Source organism: Bombus affinis, chromosome 4, assembly GCF_024516045.1.
Source record: "Bombus affinis isolate iyBomAffi1 chromosome 4, iyBomAffi1.2, whole genome shotgun sequence".
Lineage (NCBI taxonomy): Eukaryota > Metazoa > Arthropoda > Insecta > Hymenoptera > Apidae > Bombus > Bombus affinis.
The window spans coordinates 7527017-7537235 of NC_066347.1; the positions used below are offsets into that span (position 1 = coordinate 7527017).

Consider the following 10219-nt stretch of genomic DNA (forward strand, 5'->3'; position numbering starts at 1 on the left):
GTGTAGATCCTTCGCGCCTCTAGGGTAGTGTTGGACTCTTGCCGACTAAAACCCCACGATGGCGTTCCTAACACTTAACAGGGGTGCCCTTGAACCTCCTTTGAATTAATACCGGAGTACTCTTGCGTCTTCTCCCTTTCCAAGGGAGCCATTTCTAATATCTAATACGGGCATTATGAGAGACCACATCTCCTAACGCCAGATCCCTGTGCCGTGCACCCATCGCCACCTTCCAGCACGAGACCCTACAAGTGCACACAATTAAAGTGTACACAATAAAGTTGTTATAGTGTTCTTCCCAAAAGGAAAAGAAGTTACATATTATTCCAATATACGTATATGACGTGTTCCAAGTTTTGCAGCTTCTTCTGGGTTATAGAAATTTAATTTATTGAGCAAGATTTATTCAATTTTAATGGATATTTTAACATTAGAACATAATTGAAGTATAATAAGGCAAAATATATAAAGATATTTGTCCTTTAAGTATTGATTAATATAATCTTACATACATATTTAAAATATTTAAAAGAATATTTTTTAAAAACGCTCATTAACATACTCGAATACTTCCAGCGAGGGTAGCAAGGGTTTTGTTTTATTATAACATCCAAGGATACAATACAATTAATGACGCATATTTACAAAGCATATAATGCATATACTAATATCCTATTCGTACGAATTACAATTATTTTTTAATCAATACAGTAACATATAGCATTTATTGCAAATAAAAGATTAAGATAATCCTAATTAGACGATTGTACTACACAGTTTTCCTTATAATTGTATCAACTTGAATGATATTTATGATTTTTCATGGCTGCTCAATCAAAAATATTTGTTCCATTGATTTTACCATATCATATCTGTTTCAGATTTCGTTCGAGCTAATGGATTTAAACATAAGCTTTTGAGAACTTGTACAGCGTCCTCTCCATCATCCCTCGCGTACAAAGTTTGTCTTTTACTGCCAGCTTCGTACGAATTCCTACGAAGACTACCAGTCAAAGTATTTTCTTTATCTTTTCTTCCATCCGATCTTCGCCTTCGTTTCATAGTACTTTTAGACGAAAATGTAGTACCACTTTTCTTCGTTTTAAACGATGGTCTACGTTTCCTCCTTTTCCGAACTTCTCCCGTGTCTGCTCTCAAAGAAACTAACGATTTTATCGATGGATAATCGATCTTTTTATCGGACTCTCTCAAATCTGACGGTCGATTCTTTCTAGACATGCTCTGATTCGTTGGTGTTTTTCTTTTAGGATGAGTTCGATGGCGGAAATTCATCGAAGAACGTGATCCTTTGAAAATCGGTCTCAACGTCCCTAAAACTCTACCTTTAACTCTCAAAGGTTCTAGTAGCTCATGATCGTGCCAGGATGCAACTACAGGCAAACCACATGCATTATGCATGCCTACCAATGGCACGCCAATGGCTCGATGTTTTTTTATTTCAGGAAATACTTGATACGTATCGAAAGTCTCCCTGTTACGACTACCGCGCTTAGCATTTTCCTCATATGCCGATATCTTTTGACCAACGTGTCCACGTTCTAGATTAATGGTACCCCATTTGTTTCTAACCCGTGATTTATCATTCCTCAAATGCTTGGAACCTTCGGTCTCCACGGTTTCCTTGTTAGATTGTCCTTTCACCTTTGTATCTTTCGATCTTCGACGAGTAGTATTAAACTTTTGAGACGAAGATTTGTAAAAATACTCACCAAAATCGCTGAAATCTTGATCGTCTTTTTGCACGGAAACGTTATGTTCGCTTTTGCTTATCCTTCTGTCTAACGTCTTTAACTTCGAATGAATCTTACGGTGCCCACTTTGAATTTCGCGCTGGTAATCGCAAGAGTGACAGGATCTCCTGGCAGGATTCAAGGTTTCCCGGCGTTTCGAAACTGTGACCGATCGTCGACTTTGAGATTCAATTTCATTTTGTGGAGAAGACAGAGTTCTGTATTTTGTTACGTTGAAATTTTTATCAGGCTCGGACATCGAAGATTCAAATTGAAGTTGAGGCGCCTCCGATCGTCTAAGTGTCCCAATATTATGCGCTATCGAGGCCTGATAATTTTTTATTGGAATACTCCTGACAGTCCCGCTACTATTATGTGATTGTGATTTCCCCGCGTCCCTTTTATCGTGCCGATCTTTTCGGAGATCGTTCATCTCTTTCGAGCAAGTTTTATGGAAATAATCTGGCACAACATCTATCGCGCGTTCCTCATACAGTTGATCGCTTCGTAACACGCCATCTTCAAATTTGGGCGGATTCTTCCATTCTTCGATTATGCTTTTGCTAAATCTCCTCACGTCGTTAAGTCTAGACAAACTTGACGCAATTTTTGTATTCTTAATGTCATCTGATGATTTACCCTCACTGCCCTCTAGCCACCTTCATGATTTAGTGCCAAACGTCGTTCCGGTTGCATGCATTCGATTCTCGATTCCCAGTCCTGTGAACGATTAACAATAAATTCTGTTTCGCAAACAAAGACGAAGATTAAAGACGAAAGAATCTCTTACCAAAGTCGTGGTCACTTTCACTAAACGGACTAAGCGTTTGCGTGGATGTAAACGTCGATGCTTGAGATTTGGTTCTTCTAGTGCCCTTTGAACAGACGAAGAATGTGCTTAGAAGTGCACCAACTTCCACGAAAATCACCGCGAGTCCAATCGTGAGCAGTATTAATGCCTGGTCTTGGGTCCATTTCTCCAACATCTCTAAACAACCCTATAAAAATAATACATGCTTGCTTCTAAATATGTTTTTGTTCCTTTTGAAAATGTAAAATATGAAAAGAATAATTTTGGCAATACAGGAGTTAATAACTTGTCACGCAAATTTAACACAAAATAATTGAGTAGGTCAAAAAAGAATAAATGAAATATTAAAGTAGAAATAATATTGGAAATTTTTCAAAACCATTTCCTCTGTTCTAAACTATCTTGAAGTATTTTGTAATTACTATATATGTGACATATTTCTTTACATTTCGAAGTCCAAAATGAGTTCATTTGTAAATTAAAATGTATAGTCTTTTATAAATATGTTCCGTATATGGATATAATACCATTCGTATAACAGTAGCGTCAAAGCGCGATGACATTTCAATCTGTATTCAGTTTCTGCGCATTCCCGCGATATTTAATACTCGGCGAGGAAGAGAGATAAGGAAACTTTCTCGCACAATGCGTCAACTTTGCTTTTTCCATCGAGTTTTACCGACGGGTACGTCTGTACCCAGATACGATACAGATTACACGATACATCAACGCCGCTTTTACGCAACCCGTATCCGACTGAATTTCCCTTAGACTGTGATATTTGCATACGGGTCATTATTAAACGTGTGCGTGTGCGATACAAAGAACATCGACGGTTGTTTTCATTTCCCCTCGATTTTCCATTCATCGAAGCGACAAAGTTATCGTGAAAATTTGCAGGGAAAATGACAATAGCATATTATAACCAGAAAGATTAAAAATTTCATTTTTTAGTAAAGAGGAAGATAAATATTTGAGGCCCCGTGACTGGACATAAAACAAATATTTTTTTATGACATGCATTTTAAAAACACACCTACTATTACCAACTCTTATATCCTTCCAACCATCGATTCACAACTTCCAACAATTACAATTCTGCATTATCATATCAATGAACCTGTCGCTTATCCCAGTGTTTACCGAGTTTACTCACGATTCCATTCGCATAATCAACAACATCCTGATTAACGATACGTACCGTGGTATGGCGGGCGTATTGATGTTCGGCAGGGTTCAAAGCCTGGCAGAGAGTAAGATTGGCAGGTTCAGGGTTGAGGAAAGAATCGGTCTGGTTTACGTTATTCAGGGTGCAACAGCTGAGAGGCACCACTAATTCTCGTCGACCGACTTCCTGTAGTCGCCACCACGAGGTACCGTAATTGCTACTTCCGTTTATGCCGCAACAAGCAAACTGAAAAGATCCGCGCAGTTTCACATCGGAAGGTGTGTACTGTGTGACTGCCTTTTGCCAGTCGATTAATCGAGCAATGACCAATTTCGGAGAATCGAAGTAAACACTCATGAGATTGGATCGATAGTCGATCATGTGCATCGGGGCTATCTTTGTTGACTCGTTACAAATCGCTTTACCTCAGGGGTATAGTTGCTCGCGAAAGTATTCGATCACATGCAGGAACCTTTTGCAAATGTATTACGTGTCTCATACGAAATATTGTGAAATTTCACTAACGCTGTAATAAGACTCGTTTATCATGATTGTACGAACCTCTCATAAGTCGAATTGATCAACTACGTTTTCGAAAAATAGTGTTTGTAATTGAGTTAATCAATATTTAAATAATAGTTTATATCAGATAACTAAGCAAATTCGCGTCGTTTCCAGGTATATCTCTACTGAATAAAATGACATAAATAATTTTAATGAGACCATGTTTAACACTTACTATATGCTTACGATGGCAATTCAAGCTAATTTATTACTAAATATATGTTTGCAATAAAAATCTTGTAGCATGTACATCTGACTCTGTACATCTTCGGATCAAAATTTCAAAATATTTTATGTAAGACGCACAATATATACATAAAAATGAATCACTGTATATAGAAACGTACCGCTGTTTGCGCAAGATCAAGAGCTGCCGTGAATTGCTCTCGACCGGGAACAGCGTAACTACGTTGCAAAGCTCGTATCAATCGTGCTGGTCGAACATCAATGCCCAGAACGTGAGGCCAGAATACCACTAGAACGCACACAGTGCATTCGCCAAGTAATAGCAGGATTATCGTGATGAGATACTGAAAAAATACAGAGTAAAATGTAATGAGTGAAGTAATTAAAAGGCAGTAGCAAGAAGCAAACAGTACGAATGAAAGGTAAAAATGTAAAGTAAAAAGTAACGAGTGATATAATTAAGAGATAGTACTTGAATGGTTTACTGGTTATTGAATATTTAATGTTGGAATCGTTTAGTTGTATTTTCGCGGTGTATGAAACAATGTAATTCTTATTATTCCGTGCTACCACGTGATACAAATGTATGTGTATTCATATATTAGGTACATGAAGTTAATTGACTGGTGATAATAATGTATTATACATATTTATATGATCAACTGTTATAATTATTTATAATTGTTAAATGATCGAGTTAACTTCTGTAATATGTTATATGAGAAAGTAATTTAGTATAGTTGTTACGTTGTACTTTTTGGGAGTACTATGCTTATTTATTTCAATTTTCAAGCAATGCTCTCTTAATCGCTTGAAACGGTACAGTTGCTAGATAAATTACTCTAGTGCATTTCACCTACTTTAATCCTTTAAGGAGAAAAGGAAACGTTTGTCAGAAAAATGCCACTGATAATGTCTATATGTCTACTAACTGATTCTGTTTGTTGAAATTAAAGCTGTATGAAAGCAAGTTCAAATTCAAATGTGTCAATCTCGTAATCACATAAAAATGGAAATGAAACCATATTGTATAATTTCAAATTAAATAACTACAATTTTTAATTGAATTAAATTAAATAATTTTTCAAATAATACACGTATCCCATCATACCCCATCGTCATATTATGAATTTGCAAATCATATATAACAAAAAAATACTGTTGAAAATAAGAATGCATGTGTATCTCTCATCAACACTATTTACAAGTGAAACACGAGAAGCATGTCTCGTTCGTTGACTCAGACGGTCACACCTTCTACCTGCATCTCGTTACCAGACTGTTACTAATAAAAAGTTGGATCTCCGTGTATTCGCAGCTAATTGACTATCCATAACTTTCACGTCGTCACTTATCTGAATTTTACATCCTGAGACAAACGTTCAATAGCCTGCGAATATATTGTATTTTCACATGTTATCGCGCGTTCGCTCGTCTAATAAGCCACACACTGAAAAATAATTGCTGTTTTTACGTGATACGCGAACGCGCCCTCCTTCCATGAGCACGCGTGCCTGGATTTATGTAGATCCGTTTCCGGGCAACGACGCGTGACCATAGTCCGACAAAGCGGGAAATCTGGTTTCGGTTTGGTCTGTCGAGCGAGCTCCCCGACGAAGAAGCGCGTGAAGACCTTGACTTTTGCACGATTAAAATGCGCGACTACTTTAGAAGCGTGTTCAGACTGTAACGCGGCATAATACAAAATGCCAATAACTATAGAAATAGCCATAGATCCCTCGTGAATTTGGAATTTTATTGTGGATATCGATTTTGAGGATGTGATATCGGATATGAAAGTTAATACAGGATGTGAGAGAACTATCATTGTAATATGTTTTTGCGTAGATATATCGCTGATATTTGAATGGAAAATAATGCTTCTGCATATAATGCTTGATGTTTCTTAGACTTTGTATACCATGTGAATTTTTAATTTTTTAAATCGATTTTCTATTTAGTATTCTAATTTTAACATTCAGATGTATTAGATTTTTTAAAATACATTGAGAAATAATATAAAAATCGTAATCGATCCTTTAAGTATTTAATATGAATGACACTTGGAAACCATCTGGTCTACTGTTGCGTATACAAGGGAAATTTATGGATTCTTACTGAAACTGTAACGCATCGATTATAGAGACAAGTTGCCCAGCATCCTAGCAGACCCGTGAGCGTGATCAGAAATCCAAGTCCAACGACTGCAAATGCCATGTAATAAAAAAGTGGTTGATCAGGATGTATATCCCCTGGTCCCAATAAACGTGACAGTAGAATACGTTCATCATCGGCTAATAACAATGCCCCTAATGACATCAACGCGAAACCTGATATCTGGAAACGAAGGCAGCATCCTTAAATTGCAATAATCGTCATCTTTAAAACAAAGCTTTAATAATTTTTAATTTGAAAAAACTATTCATTTACTCTTGCAATCAAAGAAAAGTAGGAGAAACTGAATACTTTATTCATCTCATAATAGTAATCCAAAAAATGAACTCATTTATTTTTCCACAACTCACCAGGAAAATGACATTTGTGCAACACACGAAAATTCGCGACACACCAAAGTTTTTCCTTTCCATTTTAATTCATTAAATCCTTTTCTATCTGAACGCGTATGCGACAGCAACGAAAGAATGACAACTCGTCACGTCAATCCCCCACGATGACACTTCATTAATAGTCGCGATAAATAAGAACATTAACGCGCAGGATAGAATTCATTTTAGTTCCTTTTTTGACGATCCTATCACCGACAATATTTTCTTTTTTTCCCTTATCAGTTTCGAAGCGCACTTGCTCGCATTAACTTGAAGACTGAAATGCCGCCGCGTGATAGATAGTTCCACAGTGCCGTACAAATACTGGCATCTGTAGGTGCGCTTGCGTTACGCGTCCTCATGCGCGACCGACCGGATGAAACCGGAAGGAAATAGAAAGGCACGAAACAAAAAAAGACACGCAGGAGGGGGTGAAATGTCCATATGCATGTACTTATGTGATCGTTACAGATATAACTGGTGTACGGGCCAACTTCACACAGGGGGAGTTGCACCTAATCGGTGTAATCGTTACGGATGAGTAACACTCGACTAGTTTATTTCCGTTCACATCCGTGAAAATTTTATTCTTATGTTCGATTCGTGAAAAATGACATTCGAAAGTGCAAGCTAATGATAATTAACTACGATAATGAACATTTAACTATGATATTATAATTTCATGAATAATTGATGCGATTGGAGCATAATTCAATTGACTTTCTAAATATTTTTGTTGAAATTGAGTGAGACTCTGGTCATGCAAAAATGATTTTTATTAACAATTATAATATTAATATTTTTAATATTTATAGTAAAATTTACTTTTGATATGATACCGTAGAGTAGGTAGGCGTGTCATGCGTATTATTGTGTGTTCACGAAGCCTATCTCCTCCCGTCTACATTAATTCACGCGGCGTACTATGTACTTCTGACTGAAATATTACGTATTACACTCGTCTGTAGTTACTTATCAGTAAAAAGCTTTTATAAGCAAAAGCCGAGAAGACAGGAGAATAATTCTTTATACAAAGGCAGAATTATTTTAAATGTACAACATTATACTTTCTTAAAAATCTAAGGTCTTATGTGGTAAACTAGAACATCCGAATTGAGATATCGTTTCATCTTGTTCTCGTTGAGTAGTATCTCCTAATTCAGGTGGTAGGTGTAAAACCTAAAATAGAACGGCGAAGATATATACACATAGCCAAACTCAAATTTTGTTATATTTATAAAGTCAATTTACCTCGATGACAAATTTCTTTCGACGTAATTTGAATACAAGATCTCGTGATTCTGGATTATGAGGTGCTATAGTATTTAAAGCCAGCATCTTCTGTAGATGCAATAAGCCATGATAATCCTTAAATAATGGGTTTGTTTCTTTTTGTGAGCCTGCAAATGATTCCAATTTAATTGCAACATCTGACAGATGTTCAATCCGTTGTGCAGTAGCATCCTAAAAATTAATAACAATGAAAAAATGAATATATATCTACATAAAAGGTTTAATAAATAAAGTACATAAAACGCACCGAATTTTCAAAACATTCTGTAGGCACTGTTATCACTGCAACTGCATAAGAATATCTTAAAAGAGCTCTAAAGTAATACAAAAATTTGAACAAATCTTGATGCGAATCATTTACAGAATCACTGCACCATAATCTAGATCCTAAGGAATGAATTGCAATTCTTAGAACTTGTCTTTTTGTAGGTGTCTCTGAAATTGAGTGTCCTCCCTTCTTCAGAGTCTCTTGAATACATTTTAATAACTTTGAATATGTCATATTGTTAAAGGCATTGTCTTTTTTAGGACAATTATCATCATACCACTGTGTTATATCTGCTTTTTCGATTACTTCTTTTTCCATTCTTTTTGTAAGGTCATAGAAATGACCAAAAGCTTGTCCTCCAGTTGGGGAGGTATCAATTATTTTCATATTTTGATACCTCCAAGCAATCTTCATTTGTTCATCAGAATTGGATGATTGATCAATCGATGTGGTGTCTGTTACAACAGCTGGTATTTCTGACACAAACTGTGATGTTTCAACATCTTTAGATCCAATTAATAATGGTTGAGCTGTAACTACGCTTTCAGCCATAAAATATTTTAACATGACTTTTGCATATGTGCCATATCGATCTTCCTCTAAAAATTGAAGTCATTTTGTTCATTTTATTCATATCCAAATTTTCATAAGATAAGCATACTTATTACATACCAATAAGAAACAAAGAACCAACAGGTAATCCTCCACCTAAAAGAATAGACTGAAATGCATTAATATGATAGAGAATCATAGTAAAAATTGTATTGTTGCAAATAAATTCAAACCTATTATATGATCTAAGGAAGGAATTCCAGTCGAAACGAGTAGTTGTGAATTTTTTATCGAGGGTTTAGTTCCTGGTATAAAGGGAATTCTGCTACTTTTTCCTGTAGTTAGATCCATTTTTCAAAACTATTTCTGAACCAAAAAATAACGATACAGTTTATTTAATATCTGTACCTTATTAATAATATTAATTCTTTTCATAAAAAACACTTACTTTACGCATAACAGTAAATATTACATACACAAAATAACAATACGAAGCCAATGTTATTTAGAATGAAACCTTTAGTAAAAAAAAGTGACTGTTTACGACGAATTTTGATTTACGTGTCGCAACTTCGTCTACATTTGGAGGTTATGTTTATACGCATCATATGATATATTCCATATATTATTAAAATATAACATATAACATGTATCGAACAATGGAATTATCGAAACGTATTCCACTAAATTATAAAAAATCAAAAATTTATAAAAATGAGTTGTTTATCAATCGAGGTAGAAATTTTTATTACGGTAAATAGACAAAAGATGGCAATACATACAGCTGGTTTACAGTCGGTAGCTGACGCCTTTCATAGTTTATAATTCTTCGGCTAGAATGCAGTCATATCAATAATTTTAATTAATAAACTATAATTTTGATTACAAAATCGATTATATTCATTACACATAATTCTTTCCATAAAAGACTGATTGTTTCTGTTGTTTAAATTATATATCTATCCTTTGATGTATACATAACTTCATTAAAAATCTTTGAAACCTTTACGTAATCTAATTAATTATGTGTACGATTTTAAGTTCTAACATGCATTACTTATCTCCCATATAATGTCTACA

General features: G+C 35.3%; 2 protein-coding genes across 3 annotated transcripts; both read right to left on the bottom strand.

Annotated features, from left to right (window-relative positions):
* Positions 1-570: 570 nt before the first annotated feature.
* On the bottom strand, positions 571-7651 carry LOC126915849 (tetraspanin-9-like). Its single transcript, XM_050720961.1, has 6 exons — positions 7006-7651; positions 6599-6817; positions 4642-4824; positions 3764-3976; positions 2542-2749; positions 571-2471 (listed from the first exon to the last, which is right to left on the bottom strand). Exons 1-6 carry the CDS (start codon positions 7066-7068, stop codon positions 2413-2415), a joined length of 945 nt encoding a protein of 314 aa, XP_050576918.1. The 5' UTR covers positions 7069-7651; the 3' UTR covers positions 571-2412.
* Positions 7652-7784: 133 nt separating this feature from the next.
* On the bottom strand, positions 7785-9834 carry LOC126915846 (elongator complex protein 4). Of its 2 annotated transcripts, XM_050720956.1 has the most exons (6): positions 9588-9833; positions 9373-9510; positions 9260-9295; positions 8567-9186; positions 8278-8490; positions 7785-8205 (listed from the first exon to the last, which is right to left on the bottom strand). In XM_050720956.1, exons 2-6 carry the CDS (start codon positions 9488-9490, stop codon positions 8098-8100), a joined length of 1095 nt encoding a protein of 364 aa, XP_050576913.1. In that variant the 5' UTR covers positions 9491-9510; positions 9588-9833; the 3' UTR covers positions 7785-8097. The 2 variants fall into 2 exon arrangements, with proteins under 2 accessions (XP_050576913.1, XP_050576911.1); XM_050720954.1 differs by having other exon boundaries at positions 9373-9834.
* Positions 9835-10219: the final 385 nt, after the last annotated feature.